General features: G+C 47.3%; 1 protein-coding gene across 3 annotated transcripts in view; it reads left to right on the forward strand.

Moving 5' to 3' along the window:
* Nucleotides 1-20,311, forward strand: part of ELP3 (elongator acetyltransferase complex subunit 3) — a 48,079-nt gene that overhangs the window by 13,463 nt on the left and 14,305 nt on the right. Inside the window, exons 5-7 of one of the 3 annotated variants that reach the window (XM_033513130.1) lie at nucleotides 14,644-14,805; nucleotides 18,383-18,509; nucleotides 19,629-19,912. In XM_033513130.1, coding sequence (XP_033369021.1) covers nucleotides 14,644-14,805; nucleotides 18,383-18,509; nucleotides 19,629-19,676 — 337 coding nt within the window. In that variant the 3' untranslated portion in view covers nucleotides 19,677-19,912. Of the gene's footprint in view, nucleotides 1-14,643; nucleotides 14,806-18,382; nucleotides 18,510-18,845; nucleotides 19,046-19,628; nucleotides 19,913-20,311 lie in introns of those variants that run through there. The other 2 variants (XM_033513131.1, XM_015623090.3) reach the window with 2 other exon arrangements.

Genomic DNA, 20,311 nt, shown 5'->3' on the forward strand with positions numbered 1-20,311 from the left:
TGAATCCCCTCATAGTTCACACCACCCTTGGGTGAATCCCCTCATTGACACCACCCTTGGGTGAATCCCCTCATCATTGACACCACCCTTGGGTGAATCCCCTTGTTGTTCACACCACCCTTGGGTGAATCCCCTCATCGTTCACACCACCCTTGGGTGAATCCCCTCGTGGTTCACACCACCCTTGGGTGAATCCCCTCATTGACACCACCCTTGGGTGAATCCCCTCATAGTTCACACCACCCTTGGGTGAATCCCCTCATCGTTCACACCACCCTTGGCTGAATCCCCTCATCATTGACACCACCCTTGGGTGAATCCCCTCATGGTTCACACCACCCTTGGGTGAATCCCCTCATTGACACCACCCTTGGGTGAATCCCCTCATCGTTCCCACCACCCTTGGGTGATTCCCCTTGTCGACACCACCCTTGGGTGAATCCCCTCGTGGTTCACACCACCCTTGGGTGAATCCCCTCATCGCTGACACCACCCTTGGGTGAATCCCCTCATCATTAACACCACCCTTGGGTGAATCCCCTCGTGTTTCACCCCATCCTGCGCCTTGCAGGAGCAGCCACTGCCATATTCTGATTTTCCGAGCAGGCACCAACTCGAATATCACCAATTTCTCTGAGCCGCAGAAGGACGCGAGCGATCCAAACCCATCATCCCAAGCCCCGCGGCGCTGCCGGGGGACCCACGCTCCCCTTCTCCCGCAGAGATTGCTTTGCAGCCCCGATGAAAACGAGCTGGCGAAACGGGGAGATGTGGTTTATGGTTCCCTCAGCTGTGCTCTGCTCGCCTCATTGACGCTGTAAACCCAGAGCTGCCGCCTTTCAACGGCGCTAAATTAATTTGAAAGAAAACTCATTTTCTGGTGACATGGTGGGCGCAATCGGTGCGGAACGGGGGGAAAAAAACACACACACAAAAAAAAGGGTTTAATTTTCATACTTTTCCGGGAGGGTGTCGGGGTTTTGCTGCGGCAGAGCAGGGGCTGTTTGGTTTGAAATACGCGTGGCAGCGGGAGTCCTGCGCTTCTCACGGCTCGGAAGTTCGGGAAGTTGGGATGCTCAAAAGCTGGAGGGTGTTTGTGCAGCCTTGGTTTGCTCCCCCTCTGTCTGGGGTGTGCGGTGACCTCGTTTTTTAACTCTCTGCGCGACCTTGGCCTGCTCCGTCTGCGGAGACGGTCGGTGCGCTGCTCTGAAAATTTGGAAATCAGCGGGATTTGGTTCCCCGGGTGAAAATAACCTCCCCCTTTTTCCTCTGGCAGCTCTGGGGTGAGGTGTGGGTTCAGCTGGCGGGTTCAGAGCTCGGCTCAGGGGTTCCTGGTGCCTGAGGAACCCTTGGAGGGGGTGAAATCAGCGGGGAGGGATCCAGCTCCGGCTGTGATTTTTGGGGAGGTAAGGGAATCCCACCCCAAGGAGTGCTGGGACCGGAGGAGTTTCCACCTCCACCTCCCATTTCTGGCTCCTTGAGCTTCTCCAATCCTTGCTTTATGGAAGATCCTCCTGCACCTTCCAGTCTCTGGTTCCCTTCTCTTTTCCAGACCATGGAATCGTGGAATAATTCAGTTTAGAAAGGACCTCTGAGGTTATGAAGTCCAGCCAGCAGCGCTAAACCACGTCCCCAAGTGTCACATCCATGTTTTTGGGCACTTCCAGCCTTGGTGACTCCACCACTGCCCTGGGGAGCTCGTTCCAACCCTTCTAGGGATGAAATTATTCCCAATATCCCATCGAAACCACCCCTGGCACAACTTGAGGCCATTCCTGTCATCCCATCCCTTGTTCCTCGGCAGGAGAGGCCAGCACCCACAGTCCCTTCTTTTCCCTGCCTCGGGGAAGACACGGGCGGTCGCTCACCTTTGGCTGTCTCCTCTCTGTGCATTTCTGATTAAAATCCGGGTTCTGCCGTTTGAGAAGGGGCTTTTAGCCGTGACAGGAATTATTTCACCTCACCATCCCGGGAAGTTGTTCCTCAGGACAGCACATGGTCCCTGGAGCTGTGAGGGATGGCTGTGCCCGAGGACGATGCAGCAGCTGAAAGCTGAAATCATCTCCCAAACAATGACTCAACCACCGTTAAAAGTTGAGTAAAATCATAAAATCGGCTCGGCCAGGGCCTTGAAGCTCGTCTCCTTCCAGCCCCGTGCCGAGGAGGAGGAGCTGTGGGCACCTCGGAGCTGCAGGGGGGAGCAAAAGGAGTTCCTGGAGCTGCTGCAGCAAACCCAGGAGTGTTTTTGTGGGGAAAACGAGGATTTTCACATTTTCCACTTTTTCGAGCGCCATCCTATCGCAGCTTTATAGGTGAGGGACTTGCTTTGGCAGGAGATCAAGATGAGCTAAACCACGGCATCTCCAGTGGCAATTCTGGCTGATGGCTGCTTTTTATTAGCTCTCTTTATAATTTTATGGATACAATTCCTTCGTTTCCTCAAAGCAGCAATCAAGCTGTTTTCCTTCCTCGAGCTAAATGTTTTCTCTGGCAGAGTCAGATGGGGACGAGCACACTCTCATTTAAGAGGTGGATAAAGAAACCAAAAGAGCAGAGGGCTGGGCTGGACGCTTGGTTTATGCAGCAGCACTTTCAGGGCCTTCAGTTTGCGATGTTTTTCCCCAGAAAGAGCTGAGAAGTGGCTGTTCCTGAGAATATTCAACTTTTTTTAGGCCGCAGCGAGTCGATATCAGAGCTGAAATTGGAGCTGGGTTTTTTTGAGAGTCGGTGTCAGTCTCACCCAGCTCCGTCTCTCTCATCAAGCACAGCAGGAAAAAACTCGAATTTCAGGGCGGATTTAATAAAAGAGGCTGTCGTGTTGTTTATTCCGTAATTTTAGATGTAAGGAGATTGTTGTGGTTTTTTTTTTCACTTCCTGCATCCTTTGTTAGCCCACGCCTGCAACTCTGTATTGACTGTTCCCTGGGAAGCTTGTCTTTATAATTATGACCTAATGGTTGATTGTATTGATTTGGCAACAGGCAGAATGGTTTTCCTTTCAAGTTTTTCCCGAAGTAATCGCGCCGCAGAGATGAGAAAAACCAAGGACAAATCTTGGGGGCCTCTCCTCGTGGAAGTTTTCTGCAAGGCTTTGTTCTCCAGGCTGAGGGTGCTCCGTGCTCGCTGTGGTGAAGAGCTGGCAAAGCTGAGCGAGAGGAGAGACCAAAATGAAATATTTGGCTGAATGCTGCCCAAACCTGCTTTTTGCTCCCTGAAAGGAGAAGCTTGAAGCGAAGAGACGCTCGTGAGCATTTATCCTGGATTACTGCACGGAAATCACTCCTTGGATCGCTCCTCCCTCCTAGTGGGGAGGCCCTGGCAGAGTTTTCCCACAGAAACTGTGGCTGCCTCATCCCTAAATGAGTTCCAGGCCAGGTTGGACGGGACTCGGAGCCACCTGGAGTGGTGGAAGGTGTCGCTGCCCGTGGCAGGGGATGGGGACAGGGTGACCTTTAAGGTCCCTTCCACCCCAAACCGCTGGGTGATTGTGTGGTTCTGTGAAATCCCCAAATGATTCCTGAGAAAAGCATTCGGTTCTTTCAGAAACGCCAGGGCTCCAAGCGTCTCCAATTTTCTCTCTTTGTGCTGAGCATCGCTTTGTTCCGAGCTCTCCTCCTGCATCGCCAGCCGAAAACTGGTTTGGAAAATCATCCCTGTCGGGGTTATTATCCCTCAGAAATGGGATTTTATCCCTCAGAAATGGGATTTCTCCCAGTTCAGCGTGGGTTTGGTAGCCTGGCAGGGCTGGTCATTACTTTTACAAAGAAATCAGTTTAGCGGTGCTTTGGACAGGGGTGGGTGCTGGGCTTGGCGATGCTGCTTGGAATTAAACGTCTTTTCCACGTGTAATAAATTCCTAATTCTGTGATTGTGGATGGGGGACGAGCTGCAGGTTGGCACAGGGAACCTCACCCTCACCTGTAGCAGGCCCAGATCTTCACAGGCCTCTCAAACTTCTGATCCTCTGAACCATTCCTTCCCTTTCTCGTAGCTTTGTCACATCTTTCAGGATGACTTTCGCGGCTTCTTTTCCTCGGGTGTCATCGCCAGGTGCCGTCAGTGGGAATTAAAGGAGAGGGGAAATCTGTGGGACAGGAGCTTTGGGACAGTTTCATCCATCATCTCTTCGTCCCAGCTGCAGGAAACCCAAGCTGGGATGATGGGTGGTGTGCTGGATTCCCCATATCTGAGATGAATCCTCGGCTTTCTTTTACCGACATTCACGCGCTGATCTGAGATTGAAGCTCGCGGTGAAGCAAAGCGTGATCCCTCCTCACCTGATAAATCAAACATGGCACATTTTACATTTTATTGTGCGTTTTCCTCTTCCAGACACATTGCGAAATGCGTTTTGCTGATGTGTCGGGCCTGGGTTTTATTTATCAGGACAAGATTTTGTTTTCCTTCAGCGGCTGAAACCCCAAAGCGCCTCCTTCTTTACGTAGATTGAGCACAGAGAGGTTCTTGTTCCCATCGTGTGGCAGATGAATTCCTGCCCTCCGGCTATAAGAAACGCTTTCAACAACACATTCGGCTCGTGGCTTTCTCTGAAGCATTTGACAAATCTCTGTCACTTTGCCTGGGCTTCTAAAAACCCTTCACCGCATTGTGGGAATGAGAGTGGAGGTTTTTGCATGCAGAAATTACTGAAAGATACTGAAAGATGGATTAAATGATTAATTAACACAACAGCCATCGTTAGCGGTGTCCCTGGGCTGGAACAGGTTGTTTTGACCTGTTGTGAAAGGGCAGGAGAAAATCAGTGTATATATATATATAAATATATATAAAATATTGTTTATAAAAGAGATTTTCCTGTTTTTACCACAAAACAACCATCTCCAAGTTGGCTGATGCCACTCATGAGTAAGATTTTAAAGTTTTAGTTGATAACTGTGAGAAGCACAGCCCTGGTGCTTGGTGTTAGTTAAAAAACCAGCTCAGTGTGAGGAATTACAGCGGTGGGAATAGAGAGGAAAGTGGGAAATGGTGTCGTGGAGCCGCCTCGTTCACAGCTTGAACTTTGCTCATTTCTTCCCTTTAAAAATCAGGGAGGAGGAAAATGATGCTGTGGAAGCAGGGAAGAGATATTTGAGAGAGATATAACAGAGATTTATGAGGTCCTGGGTGGCACAGAGAAGAGAAAAGAAGGATAAATGTTGGTTTTTCTCTGACACAACAAGAACTGGCGGTATCTGGTGAAATGGGAATTAAATCCAAAGGAATAATTTCCTTTTGCAGGCCGTGGTTGGGCTGAGAGGGACCAAACACTGAGCTGTGATCCTGGGAACACCACAACCACTAAAAACATCAGGGAGTCCAATTCCAGACTCGGGTCTCCCTGAATTTCAGTGCCAGGAGTCTGGGACCTGGTGTTGCTGCTTCTCTGCCGGGAGAAACGTGAAGTCGTAATTTCCAAGCTGTAATTTGGCTCTGCTCTCTGGGAAAAGCAGAGAGCTCACATAAGGGAGGAGGAGATAAGCACTGCTTTGCCTAAATTAGCCTTGTTTGGGTTTTTCCCCCCCGCCCCTAAACATTTATTTTTTTATGGCAGTGGGTAAAAAAAAAAAAAAAGAGGTTTCAACTCAGCTCTTGTTCCAGCCACGCATTTTCCTTGTTGGAAATATTTCACTCCAGCATATGTTAATTCATCCTGGTGTTTGCAGTTACAGCTGGCTAATAATTTGTTGCTGGGGAAAAAAAAAAAAAAAGTTCTCTGAATTGTTGTTGCCGTGAACTTGATGGATGAAAACACCGCAGGCTCGAAAAACCCAGCAGTGTGAGAAGGTCTTGTCAGGGTTTTTCTGTTCAGTGTCTTTTTTTTTTTTACTTTTTAATTATTTATTTTGCTTCCTGAGCTAAGACAGAGCTTTCAGGACCTGCTTGGATGTCTCTGAGAGCAGGCAGTGATTACGGCTTTTGGGATAATTACGCATTTATCAGCCCAGCGTGGCAGGAGCGGCTCTGGCCTGCTTGGCAGGAGTGGCAGGATCCCTCCAGACCTTGCCCAGAGGTCCTGGATGGAAGCTGTGAGGGAAATAAAAATAAACCAAACAGCTCTTTCCTCTCTGGCAGCTGCCATTCCTGCTCCTCGTTACAGCCAGGCGGTTAATTAGTCCATGCAAACAGCCCTGCTTGGATTAGGCCTGAAGAGGCTCTTAACTGAGCCACTTGTGCTCGTGCTGGGCCTTCTTATCATAAGATTTTTGGGTGGTAGAGCCATTCCTTGGGGTTAAAACATGGTAAAAACATAGAGAAAGAGAAGAAAACAGGGGAGTTTTGGGGTTTTTACCTCAGAATGATTAGGCCTGAAGCACCTAATAACTGAAGCACTTGTGCTCATGCTGGGCCTTTTTTTCAGATGGTTTTTGGGTGGTAGAGCCATTCCTTGGGGTTAAAACATGGTAAAAATACTGAGAAAGGGGAGAAAATACGTTTTATGGGTTTTAGAAGAGAAGCAAACTTGATTTTGGTGTGTTTTAGGGTTTTTCCTCATAATGGATTTGGCCTGAAGTGTCTCAGAACAGATTAGGCCCGAAGCGTCTCTGACCAGAGCCACTTGTGCTCATGCTGGGCCTTTTCTTTGTGGGAGCAGTTTCAGGTGGCAGAGCCATTCCTTGGGGTTAAAACATGGTAAAAACATAGAGAAAGAGAAGAAAACAGGGGAGTTTTAGGGTTTTTACTTCAGAATGATTAGGCTTGAAGCATCTCATAACTGAGCCACTTTTGCTGGGCCTTTTTTCCAGAGGGTTTTTAGGTGGTAGAGCCATTCCTTGGGGTTAAAACATGGTAAAAATATTGAGAAAGAGATGCGAATACGTTTTAAGTGTTTTAGAAGAGAAACAAATGTGTTTTCGGTGTGTTTTAGGGTTTTTACCTCATAATGGATTTGGCCTGAAGTATCTTTGAACTGAACCACTTGTGCTCCTGCTGGGCCTTTTCTTCTTGGGAGGGATTTTGAGTGGCAGAGCCATTCCTTGGTGTTAAAACATGGTAAAAATATTGAGAAAGAGCAGAAAACTGGGATGTTTTAGGGTTTTTACCTCAGAATGATTTGGCCTGAAGTATCTTTGAGCTGAGCTGCTTGTGCTTGTGCTGGGCCTTTCCTTCTTGGGAGTGATTTCAGGTGGCAGGGCCATTCCTTGGGATTAAAATGTGGTAAAAACATTGAGAAAGAGGAGAAAATGGGTGTGGTTTAGGATTTTTACCTCAGAAAGGATCCCGTTGTGGATTTTGAACCAAGTGACACAGGAAGAGGAATCAGAATTATCTCTTGGTGGCATCTCACGGAGAAAAAAGTTGTTCTCCCTTATCTTTTAGCAGGCATAGATACTGTTACCTTATCAAAATTGGGAAATGGTGTTTCAGTCAATAAATGGGTGTATTTTTAGTGAAATTTTTCAGGATTTGAAAGCTTGAACCTTGGGAAGCTGATGCTGCTAAGAAACCAAACCGCTGCGTCGTAATCCCGGTGCTGGTGATAAAGAAAGCACTGAAACGTTGTAATAAAAATGTTGTAATAAAAAGGGAGCAGCATAAAGTCAAATAATTGGCATTTGAGCTTTCAGAAATGGCTGCTCTGGGCAATCATCAAACCTGCAGCTTTTGAGACGTGTCAGCTGAGTAAGATGCCACCTGCTTTGTCAGAATATTCCCTGATTCTGGGGTTATTCACAGGAAATTGTGGATGCTGAATGAATTCTTGCTGGTTGTGTTGCACAGACTGCCCTGTGATAAAGCAGAGCTGTTAAAGATCGAGATCAAGGAGGTAATTTAAGCAATGGGTGAGGATGTGGCACATGAGATCCTCGTGGGTTTTAGTGACACGATTTACCCTTCAGAAACCCGTGGGGTCATTTTTGGGTTTAATTCTGCAATTACAGATGTCACTGGGCTGCTGCTGCTGCTCGAGGGCTCCAGGAGGGGTTTATTTGTGACATTTTAAATGTTTGTGGTGCTGGATGTTCCCAATCTTTGCTTTTCCCCAAGTTAAGACCGGGAGCTTTCCTGGCCCAGGGCTCCTTCGGTCACTGATTAAAATTCTTGTTTTTTCTCACCCAACCCTCCAAGCATTCCAATCTCTCCACAAGACTCTGAGGGTCTTTTCTAAGGACACTTCTGTCCTCCAGGAAGGACATGGAGGGGCTGAAGCATGTCCAGAGAAGGGTTTGGAGCTCCAGGAGCATCTGAAGGAGATGGGAAAGGGGCTCAGCCTGGAGAAGAGGAGGCTCCTGAGGGGATTTTTACCTCTGGAATTCCCTGACAGGAGGGGACAGCCAGGTGGGATTGGGATTTCTCCCAGGGAATAGGGCCAGGACAAGAAGAGACGGCCTCAAGCTGCACCAGAGGAGGTTTAGGTTGGATATTGGGAGCAATTCCTGCCTGGAAAGGGCTGTCCAGCCCTGGCACAGCTGCCCAGGGAGTGGTGGAATCCCTGGAGGGATTTAAAATCCCTGTGGATGTGGCACTGGGGGACAGGGGTCAGCGGTGGGGGATGGCTGGACTCGATGATCCCGGAGGTCCTTTCAAACTGAAATAATTCTGTGACTCTAAGCTTGCAAACGTTTGCTGGTTTGTTTTTGTCCGGGGTTTTTCTGGGATAGGCCAAGGGCGGATGAGCAGCAGGGCGTTCCCCTGCCCGGCTGTGACCGCTCACCGTGCTGGATTTGGGCTTGGAGCACCACTTTTTATGGGAATTGGAACCCAATCCATTACCACCAACAGTAACAGGAACATTCTTGCCAACAATTCCCGTCATTTATTCCATCTTTGCCTTCAGGAATCATAAAATGATGGAACGGTTTGGGTGGGAAGGGGCCTTGAAGCCCACCCCATTCCACCCCCTGCTGTGGGCAAGGACAACTTCCACGGGACCAGGTGGAAGCCCAGCCTGGCCTTGGGCACTTCCAGGGATGGAGTAGCGCTGGAATATCGCGCAGGCAATTTTTCGGCGTGGATGAGTTGGTTTAGATCCTTCTTTCCCTAAACATTTTCTGGTGATCGCTTCACTTCACCCTTTGAGCCTCTTCTTCTTGCAGCATCTGCTGCTTCCTGCACCTCTTCTTGCTCTCTTTGGGGTTTTTTTTGGCCTTTTTCCGTTCTCTGCTTCTCCAAAACGAGCAAACCAAAGAGGAGGTTTACAGGAGTGAGGATTCTCAGAGCAAGGATGTCACTCTGCCCACTCCGAGTCGGAGTTCTCCACACTCCTCCTGGCTCTCAGCCATCCTCATCCCGGCTGGGGATTTGGGAAGCTGGCTGTAAATAATTGAGTCTTTGATCTTGGGGTCTCTCAGCTGACGAGGCTTTTGTCTGGAGAGCAGAGTTCAATGGAGAGGCTTTGTCACCGGAGCTGTTCTTCCTCTGAGGGAGAAAGCGCTCCAGACCCCGCGTCTGGTGGAGGAGTAGCTGCCTTTTAGATGTGGAAAAATGAGTTTATTTAAGAGGCAGGCTTCTGATCCGAAGGTCTGCTTAGTGCGGCGGCGGTTTCTCCGCGAATTCGCTCAAAAGGTTCGCCGGTGATTAAAATTAATTATCTCACCTTTATTTCTCCCTGTTTCAGACAGCTCTGTAATCACTGACTTCACGAAAGCTGTCTGCACAGATCTTCTGTGGATCTTCATTTGCATGACTTAGCAGCTGCCTCATTTGCATAATGAACCTCTGTGGTCAGCCTATTATTAAAATTGCCCCTCTCTCATCTCCTGCTGTTCTCTTGTCTTGATTCCCGATTATTCCTGGATGATGATGCGGGGGATCCTCAGCGGTGCCGTGCCACAAATGCCAAATAATTCTGTGTTCCAGGGGAGGAGGAGAAATATTCCAAGGGGTTTGTTGGTAAAATTCAGGAATGAAGGGAAAATTCGTCTCCTGTGGAGCCAGGCTGGGAGAGCTGGGAATGTTGACACGGAGAAGGATCCAGGGAATCCTTGGAGCCTCTTCCCGAGCCTCAAGGAGCTCCAGGAGAGTTGGAACTTGGGCAAAAGGCTGGAGAGACAGGAGCCAGGGAATGGCTTCCCACTGGGATCTTGGAGAGGAATTCCAGGCTGGGAGGGCAGGGAGAGGCTGGGATGGAATTCCCAGGGAAGCTGCGGCTGCCCCTGGATCCCTGGAGATGTCCCAGGAAAGGTTGGAGCAGCCTGGGATGATGGGAGGTGTCAGGGTTGGAATGGGATGGGATTGAAGGTCTCTTCCCACCCAAACCCGTCTGGAATTCCAGGATTCCATGGCAAGGGAAGCCACCAGAGAAGATGGGAGCCCAGGCTGCAGGAATTGCTTTTCCAGGAAGTTGGATGCTACAGTTTGGGATAGCAGGAAAATTCCGTGCCCACGGAAGGGGCTGGAACGGGAGGAGCTTTAAGGTCCCTGGAGGAGGGGAGGGGAGGGGGAAGAATTCCCACCCCAAATCCTTCCCTTCCTGACCTTTTCCCAGCACAAGGATGAAGCACCCGAGGGAAAAGTGGGATTTGCAGAGGGGAAAAGCCCCTCTCCAAATTTCAGCTAAAATCCCAACATCGCCTGGAAAGGGGAACTTGGGAAGGAATTCCTGTCTGGGCTGGAATTCCCAGAGAATCCCTGGATCCCTGCGAATGTCCCAGGAAAGGCTGGAGCACCCTGGGGTGGTGGGAGGTTGGGATGGGATTGAATGTCTGTGAATCCCACCCAAACCATCCCAGGATTCCAGGATTCCACGGAATTCACGGGTGGAGCTCTCGGCTCTCCATGTTTTCTCTATCCAGTTGGTGAAGTTCCATCAGGAATTCTTCATCACCTGTTGTGTGTGGGCATCCTGAAGTCCCTCCCTTCAGAGTTCCGCGTTTCCACTTCCCAGATTTTCCTGCCTGGAAGGAGGCAATTCCCTCTTCCTATAACCTCAGCATTCCTGCAGGATCTGCGGCTGGAGCTGCGTTGTTTTTAAAGATTCGGTGCTGGCAAATCCATCGCGTCCATGGCCAGCATAAATCCCTCGGATCCCCTTCCTGAGCTCACGGGGATGGGCAGAAATGCGGAATATCCCTAAAATTCTGCAGGGGATTTGACCCAGAGCTGGTGTTTGACATCCAGAAAGAGCCCAGTACAACATGAGACCCTTTCCATGGATTTCCAAAGCGGAAAATCGCCGTGGTTGACCCCGACGGTTTCTGACGGGATTCCGCTGGTTCTGCCTCCGGGCTAGTGTTTAAAGCCGCGTTCAAAATCATCAAAATCCTCATTTCTCAGGGCTGGCAGCAGCCATCCATCCCGGCAGCTCCGGGATAAACCCCCATTCCTGCCCTTCTGCGCCAGGATGGAAAAACGTCCGGCAGCTTTTCTAGGAACGGGGCAGGATTCTATTCTGAGCAGCACCGAAATCTCTGGAAGAGAATATTCCGGGCTGAAGTCACAGAATCATGAGCTTTCCGTATGATTCAGACACCAAATTACCCCTGACTGCATAAATAGTGGGAAATTGGACGGGAATAGGCAAATCATGTCCCAGCTGGATGCAGTTGCGGCGCGGCTGCGGAGCCGGGCAGCTTTTTTTGGTAGCAGGAGGCCACAAAAAGCTGGAGGGGAGCTGAGAATAGGGGTGGGGATGATGCAAGAATTCCAAATATCCCAGAGCAAGGATACGGGATGGGAACGGGATGAGCTTTGAAGGCCCTTCCAACCTGAAGCATCCCGGGATTTTGGGGATGGTTAACGGGCAGGAGACAGAACTCCTCGGGTCTGACTCCCTGACTGCTCAACCTGAAATTTAGGAGATTCCTGGAGGGAATTCTGCTGGGTTCTTGGCTCATCCAGAGAGGCGGAGAGGGATGAGGTGGGGAACGGCTTCCTGCTGGGAAAGGGGAGATTTGGGTGGGATATTGGGAAGGAATTCCTCCCTGGAATGGAATTCTCAGGGAATTTTTGGCTGCCGCATCCCTGGAAGTGTCCGAGGCCAGGCTGGAGCCAGCTGGGATAGTGGAAGGGGACTGAAATGACCTTTAAGGTCCCTTCCAACCCGAACTGCTCTGGGAAATTTGTCATCCAGAAGCTTTTCCCACTGAGGAAGTTGTTATTCCTAAGCTCACATCAGTTTTCCAGGTTTTTTTTGGGTTTTTTTCCCCTCTGCTGACTGGAAAATGCCCATCTTGGATCTAACCCTGCTTTAAGCTAAAAAATCCTCACAATCTGGTTAAAAAAACCCTTAAATCCCTGCCTGTCCTGATGTAAATCTGCATTTAGGAGATGCCCCTCATTCGGTGTTTCCTGCCTTTCCGAGCTCTGTTTTACCGCTCACCCCCGGCGCTGCAAAACGTGGAAATTAAATATAAAACAGCATCAAATAGATTTTATTTTATTTAATTTATTTTTTTTAATAAAATATCAAATGTAATTTAGCTGTATAATACAGCTTTGTGCTGGGTAATAATACCCAGCTCAGCTTTTATGGGCACTCTGCGATAATTCCCCGCAGAAAAAGGCAGGGTTATGTAAATCCACTAAAGCTATTAATTCATGTCCACTTCTGATATTTCTTGTGTTTGGCTCCTAAACCAATCAAACCCCTGCCTTTGGTCTGTTGAATGAAATCCACTTTGCCTTTTGCCTTGAATATCTGAGCGAACCTTTTCCAGCGGAGAAAAGACACCCAAAAAAATTAAAAAAAAAAATCAAATTTCTCTTTCTTTCTTCTGCAAATTACAGCAGTTTAATTATTTTTCTCTCCCCTCTGTATCCCTACCCTGATTTTAGGTGTTAATAGGAGCGGGTACCCTTTGTCCCAACTTATCCAAAGACTTTATTTTTATTTTTAAAATTTTTTTCCTCCTCTTTTGCTCCAATTTCCCCTCTTAATTTTTGCAAATCACGTCTTCCAAAGTGGGTGTTTGGGAGTCTGCTGTTAATGAATCACACTTTGGCAGTGTTTTCCCTGACGTGATAAACAATTGGGCTGTCAGATTAGTGAGCCACAAACTTGGAAATGTTTTCACGTAGTTTTTATTGAGGTTTTTTTGTTTGTTTGTTTGTTTTATTTGGTTTTTTTAAATGTTTCTTTTGACAGCCCATCCCCCAAATATCTCAGTTTTTATATAGATTACAACAGTTTGAAGGGAGTTAATATTTTTTTAATGAGTCCGAGCCCACTTTGGGGAATTTTGTTTTTGCTGGGATTTTTTTTTTTTTTTTTGAGGTTTGAAGGATTTTAATTTTTTTTTTATTTTTTTGGTGGGGGTTGGAAATTTTGTTCCATGCTGCTCTGAGAGCTTTTATTTCCATTTGGAAATTTCCATCAATGGGATGATGAATCTTTACAGACTCCTAATAAAGAGCTGAACTTAGTCATCCCTTCGATTTGGGCGTGCAGGTATGGGAATAACATCCCTCTCTTCCTCAAGGTGTCCCCTTGTCCAGCAGCATTTCCCAAAAATCATCATTTGGGGCCGTTAAAGAGCCTGATTTCCCCTGAAATATCCTGGTTTGTGACAAAAACACCTCAAAGTTGAGGGAAAAAACGCTGCAGGGAATTGATTCTCCTGTGGAAAGGAGTTTTCTCCTGGCTGGTGATGGTGGGGATCGATGCTTTCCTTTTGTGAGCTTCCCTTTGGGTTCTTTTGTACTTTTTCCCTTTTTTCCCCCTTTTTTGATCCCCTTTTTGATCAGGAGTGGGGTTTTTTTGCCATTTGGAGTAATTAGTCTTCGTTAGACCAGCAGGGATATAAATGAGAAACAAAATGAGAAAAAAGCCCAGCCAAGAATTTTGGTTTTGTCCTTGGGCGAGGTTGGGAACTGCGCGCTCCCGAAGGGATTTTCCATGGATATCCTTGTGAACCCCCCTCAGGCCGCTTCCACAACCCAAAACAACCCCCAGACTGCATTAATTACACCCCCAATTAATGACCACGCCCCAGCTCGTATCAACGCGCGTCTCGGCGCATCGTTCCGCCCAAACCCCCGAATCCCGGAATTTTAACCTTCAATCCTCCAAACTCCTCACCTGGGAGACACCAGGAGCTCCCCCAGCTTTATCCCAAACCCCAAAACAGGTGGATTTTAATGGGGGGTAGGGTTTTTCCCGGCGCAGGCGTAAGATATTCCTCGGGGCGCGGATGGTCGACCTCTCTCCAGTCGAGTTGGATGTTTGCAGTTTATTTCAGGGCGCCGTGGGTGAGGGAGAGCCCTGAAATAAAATCTCCTGAGAGGCAGCAGATGAAGCTCAGAGCAGGCTCAGAGGGAACAGAAAGGGGTAGAACATGAACACATGAGTTCAGGACTGAAGATAGCCGAGAAAGAGAGCAACAGAAGTGAGAGAGCCGGGGAAAGAGCAGGAAAAAGAGGAGCGAGAAGAGCGAGCTCTCCTTTACAATTGTTTATATAATCTATACATTGAATATTCTGTTCCTTCACTAACCAATCTTTATATATATCTATAACACAGTAACATTTGTGTGTGACCTATAGGAATCACCATTTTTGCATAATTTTATATCTCAGGGTACTTTGGTCTTTTCCTTATAAAGTTGTGGAGAGGGGTCCCAGCTTCGTTTTATCGGAGGAAGAATTTGTTCTGGTTTCTTTGAATTATTCAAACCGTGCTTTCATTTGTATTTCTTCCTTAACCTCTCTGGCTAAAGAGTCATAATTACAATTCCTGTCTGATTCTGCCTTTCCGACGCGCAGGTACTCGGAGCGGAGCCTGACCAAGTGCGTGGGGATGACGATCGAGACGCGGCCGGATTACTGCCTGCGGCAGCACCTCAGCTCCATGCTCTCCTACGGCTGCACCCGCCTGGAGATCGGCGTGCAGAGCGTCTACGAGGACGTGGCCAGGGACACCAACAGGTCAGGGGAGCGCCATTCCAGGGAATCCCGCCTCAAATCCCGCTTCACGGCCGTGCTGGGCCCTGCTGTGGCTGTGCGCCGCTGAGAGCTCCATCCGTGAATTCCACAGAATCCTGGGATGGTTTGGGTGGGATTCACGGACATTCAATCCCATCCCAACCTCCCACCACCCCAGGGTGCTCCAGCCTTTCCTGGGACATTCGCAGGGATCCAGGGATTCTCTGGGAATTCCAGCCCAGACAGGAATTCCTTCCCAAGTTCCCCTTTCCAGGCGACGTTGGGATTTTAGCTGAAATTTGGAGAGGGGCTTTTCCCCTCTGCAAATCCCACTTTTCCCTCGGGTGTTTCATCCCTGTGCTGGGAACAGGTCAGGAAGGGAAGGATTTGGGGTGGGAATTCTTCCCCCTCCCCTCCTCCAGGGACCTTAAAGCTCCTCCTGTTCCAGCCCCTTCCATGGGCACGGAATTTTCCTGCTATCCCAAACTGTAGCATCCAACTTCCTGGAAAAATCTTCCCTTGCCATGGAATCCTGGAATTCCAGACCGGTTTGGGTGGGAAGAGACCTTCAATCCCATCCCATTCCAACCCTGACACCTCCCATCATCCCAGGCTGCTCCAGCCTTTCCTGGGACACTCCCAGGGATCCAGGGGCAGCCGCAGCTTCCCTGGGAATTCCATCCCAGCCCCTCCCTGCCCTCCCAGCCTGGAATTCCCCTCCAAGATCCCAGTGGGAAGCCATTCCCTGGCTCCTGGCCCTCCATCCTTTATCCCAAATCCCTTTCCAGCTCTCCTTTCCCTCTGGAAAAGGCTCCAAGGATTCCCTGGATCCTTCCCTCCTCCAGCTGGACGCTCCCAGCTCTCCCAGCCTGGGATTGGATTCATTCCCATCCCAGCTCCTCTCCGGGAAGGAATTTTGGGATCCAGGGGCCTCACTGGGAATTGGGGACTCCAGGAAGGGTCTTCCTTCCCTTTTCCATCCCCAAATTCCATAAAAATCCCTCGGGATGGATCCTGATTGTCCTTGATCCCAGAATCCTGTAGTGGTTTGGGTGGGATTCACAGACCCTCCATCCCAACCTCGGGGACACTTCCCACGATCCCAGGGTGATCCAGATCCCCTGGACATCCCCAGGGCTCCGGGGATTCTCTTGGGCCCTTCCATGGAGAAAATTTTGTGGGAATTCTGTGGGAATTCTGTGGGTTCCGCAGCAGGAGGAAATGGAATTGGAATATTTCAGTTGGGACTTGGATCCTTTCACCTGTGTCCTACATTTGGGTTTTTAACTTGGTTTTTTTCCTGTATTGCCCATCTCTCTTTTCTTTTTAATGTATCTGTTCTTTCCCTTTTTCGCTGATTTTTTTGTTTTTAAATGTATTTATTCTTTCCCTGGGTTTCACACTCTTTTTTTTTAATGTATCCATTCTTTTCCTGTATTATCCACTCTTTTTTTGGTTTTTTTTAAAATATTCATTCTCTTTTTTTTGTTTTTTAATATATTCATTCTCTCCCTGTGTGTTGAGCACCTCTTTTCCTCCTGACACCACCAATAAATTCAATTTTGGGAGGTTCCTGGCCCAAATAAATCACAATTTACAACGCTCTGTTGTTTTTTGGGGCGTTTTCCACCTTTTTCCCTGTTTTTTGGGACAGGAGAGGTGACACCGGCCAGGTTGAGATTCCCCAAAGTCATTCCAAGCTTACAGAATCCTTAGGGATTGGAAAAACTCATTTCCAGGAGGAAATACGATTCATTCCTTCTCATTTCGGCCCAAAGACTTGTTGTGCTCTGCAGGAAAATTTGGGATATTTTCTTCACCCGCCCCCCCCATACAAACCAACCCCTATTTCTTTCTTTCTTTCAAGCCTGAAAATCCTGAGATTTTTAAATTTTTAAAATTTTTTAAATTTTTCAAAAAGCACATTTTGGTTAATTCCCACCTCAGAGGCACCGAAGTGAAGCTGAAAACGTTGGGCATTTTCTTCTCTGAGGTTCCAAGGAGGAATCCTGAAGGAATTGGGGTTTGGAGATCACAGCCACGGCCCCAAAACACAAGAAAATCCATTTATTTAGGGTTAAAACTCCCGTTTCGGGGTGGTTTCTGGGTGCCAGAGCATTCCAGAGGGAAAGATCCAATCCAAATCATTCCAATTCTCATTTCAACAATCAATTCCTCATCAGCCCTTAAAACCCACTCCTTTTCCCCACCTGAAATTCAATTTTTAAAGGCTCCTTGCAGAATTCCTAAAAGGCTCCTCAACCTCTCCCAGTCTTTGGAGCATCCAAAGGAAAAAAAAATCCAAGGAAAAGGCAAAATTCAAGTTTTTTTCTCCGTCGAGACGACCTCATTTTGCTTTTCTCTGCGTCTGGCTGGGGGAGGAGGAGACGCGTTTTGGGCTCGAAACTTTTTAATATTTCGCTGGTAGGGAAATGTCAAGATTAGAACCAATTAGGGTAACTGTTTGTAAATGACTTTTTATTATGTTCCATAAGTCATTAGTGAGGGTTCTGAGCGCTTTCGGCGGCCGTGAGGCAGAAAAATGTTGAAGAGCGGAGCTAAGGCATCAAATAATCGAGTTATTGATGCGGCTCGGATCCCGCTCCTAATAGGAAAATAATTTTTATTTATGAAGCAAAGCTCCCCTTGGCTCCCCTCAGGCTGCTCGAGGTCTTTGAGTGATGCTGTCCTTGAACAGGCTCGGAAAAACAGGGTTGAGACTCCTGGAAAAAATAAAAAAAAATTTTAAAAAATGGTAAATAAGGCTGGGTTGGAAGCTGCACGGAGGGGTTGGATCCTCTGCGAGAGAGGGAGGAAAAGGTCCCCAAAAAAACCTGGAATAACTAAAAAAACTAAAACTAGCTGGTTTAGTTTCCGTGAGGGTTGGAATTCAGGGGAAATCAGCACAGGGATGCCCAAAGGGAGTTGGATTTTTTTTTATTATCCCGAGGGATTTGGAGGAGGGGGGGAAAAAAAAAACCACCTGCAGAGCTCATCTGGGTGCCAGGAATTCCAGGAATTGGGAGGAAAACTGGGATGGGAGAGGTTGGAAGTGCCCAGGGAATGTCCAGGAATGTGGGAGAGAGCCAGGATTGTGTGGGAATTCCCGTGGTGGGAATCTCCAGCTTGGAGCCAGCCGTGGAGGAGGAAGGGAAAAGGAATTTTCCGCAGAACTGTGGGAAATTCCGCGTTTTTTGGGCTCCAGATGCCCCCAGGATCAGTGTCACTGTGGGAGAACACGGAATCCTCCTGGAATCCCAACCCAGCCCAGGTTTGGCACCTCCCAAAAGCCGGGGGAGTTTCTCCTGAAGGAATTTCTGTCTGATTTCCCTCATTCCCATTCCCGGTTTATTCTGAGGACGCGTGACACAAACCCGCGTTTCCCACCTGGAAATTCCCACTCCCAAACTCCGCCTCCGCAAAACCCGGAGCCTCGCAGCAGACAAACAACTTCCATGTTTAACAAACCCCCTTCTAGGCTCAGCTTTACCTCCAAACTCAACCTCCCAAAAAATAACGGATAATCCCAAAAAACACATCTCTTCCCGCTTTTCCTGACCCCTTTTCCCTCTTTTCCCAGGGGTCACACGGTGAAGGCCGTGTGCGAGTCCTTCCACCTGGCCAAGGACGCCGGATTTAAGGTGGTGGCCCACATGATGCCAGACCTGCCCAACATGGGGCTGGACAGGGACATGGACCAGTTTTATGTGAGTATTCCTTCCAAAAAAAATCCCTTAAAAAAAAAAATTCCTTAAAAAAAAATTCCCACTTTTTTTTTTTCCACCCCCCTCCATGGAAAGCTTTTTTTGTCTCATTTCCCCGATTCGTTTCCAAAGGACAAACAATTTTAAAACTCTTTTTTTCTTATTTTCTTTTCCCCTTAAGAGGGTGAAAAAAATAAAAAATAAAAGAAAAAAAAGAGATTTGTTGAACTACTTCATCCAGAAAATTATATCCCTGTCTCATGCAAGCCTGAGTCACTCAGATCCCTGTGGAAAACAGCTCTTCCCGGTTTTTACCGGGGCTCTGCTTTTTTCCCCAAGGTGGTTTTTCCCTCTCGGATTTAGAGCAGGACACAATTCCAAGTTAAAAAGATCCTTCCCTGGAAGGTGATTAATCCCAAAATTACGAAATGTTTCGGCTGTTTGTCACTGATGTGGAAGGAAATATAAAATTATTCCTGGAGAAAATTGGAATGAGAGGAGTAAAGAGAAAATGGTGAACAGTGCAAGGATTTCAGCAATTTGGTAGATTTTTCAGTCTGGTTTATTCATTTTTATTTCTTTTTTCCCCCCTGAGTCAAAGTTGGGTGGTTTGTTTTTTTTTTAAAATAGTGCAGAAATTGGAGTCGTGACAGAGGAATCCCAGGGGGATTCCTGGGGAAGGTCGGGCTGGTGCTAAAAAACATCAGTGTAATGAAATATATTGATTAAAAATACAGGCAGAAAGCAAAAAGGCACATCTGGAAAAAAACTGGGGAAGGCAGCTGTAGAGGGAATCCTGAAAACTGGGAGAGGAACCTTGTTTGGGGGATTTTGTGCAGAATTCCTTCAGTTTTTCCTAAATTTCCTTGTTTCTTGGCCAAGGTGAGAGGCTGGAAGTGAGGAGCACAAAACTCCCAAATTCCAGCTCCAGGTTCTGCTCCTGGATTATTATTTTTATTTATTTTATTTATTTTTATTTATTTTATTTTTATATATATATATTTACTTTATTTTATTTTATTTTATTTTATTTTATTTTTAATTTTTTTTATTTTATTTTTTCATAATTTTTGTTTATTTTTATTTCTTTTCCCGTGCTCTGGGAATTGCGGATTTCTGTAGCTTGTGGACGTGGAATTTTCATGGAATTACTTCACAGCGAAACCTTGAATCCTCTCCCTCCACATCTCACGGAATTCATGGATTCTGTGGGAGTTCTGTGGGATTGGGCTGGAATTTGGGGTGGAAAAATAGGAATAATAACAAAAAAAACCCGGAAAGAGCCAACCCCAGGCAGGTTCAACCCAAAATCCCAGATATTTGCAAGGTGGAAAACCGAGGAGTATTTGTAATTAATTAATTTAATAATAATTATCCTTTGCTGCCTATTGGTGATGAGAGGTTAAAGAAATTCCACTGCTGGAAATTCTTCTGATTGACAGGAGGAAATTTGGGAATCTTTTGGGAATTTCTGGGTGGTGAGGGGAAGGGGGTGGTGCCATCCTGGCTGCGTCAACAACAGTTTTCCCAGAAATTGGAGAGGTGGGAGGCGGAGCTTTTGGAATTGGGGGCAGGGATGAGGCTGGAATTGGGAGAGGAGGGGTTAAAAAAAGGTGGGGAGAAGAGGATGGAAAAGGAACAGAAGGAAAAAGGGTCATTGCCCCTTTGTCATCCTCATTTAAATGCTTTTTAATTAGTTTTTTAATCAATTTTAAATATCCTTTATAATATCCTTTATAATAATAAATATAATAATATAATGATATAATACACTATATATAACATAATACAATATATTATACAAT

This window comes from Parus major, chromosome 3, assembly GCF_001522545.3.
Source record: "Parus major isolate Abel chromosome 3, Parus_major1.1, whole genome shotgun sequence".
Lineage (NCBI taxonomy): Eukaryota > Metazoa > Chordata > Aves > Passeriformes > Paridae > Parus > Parus major.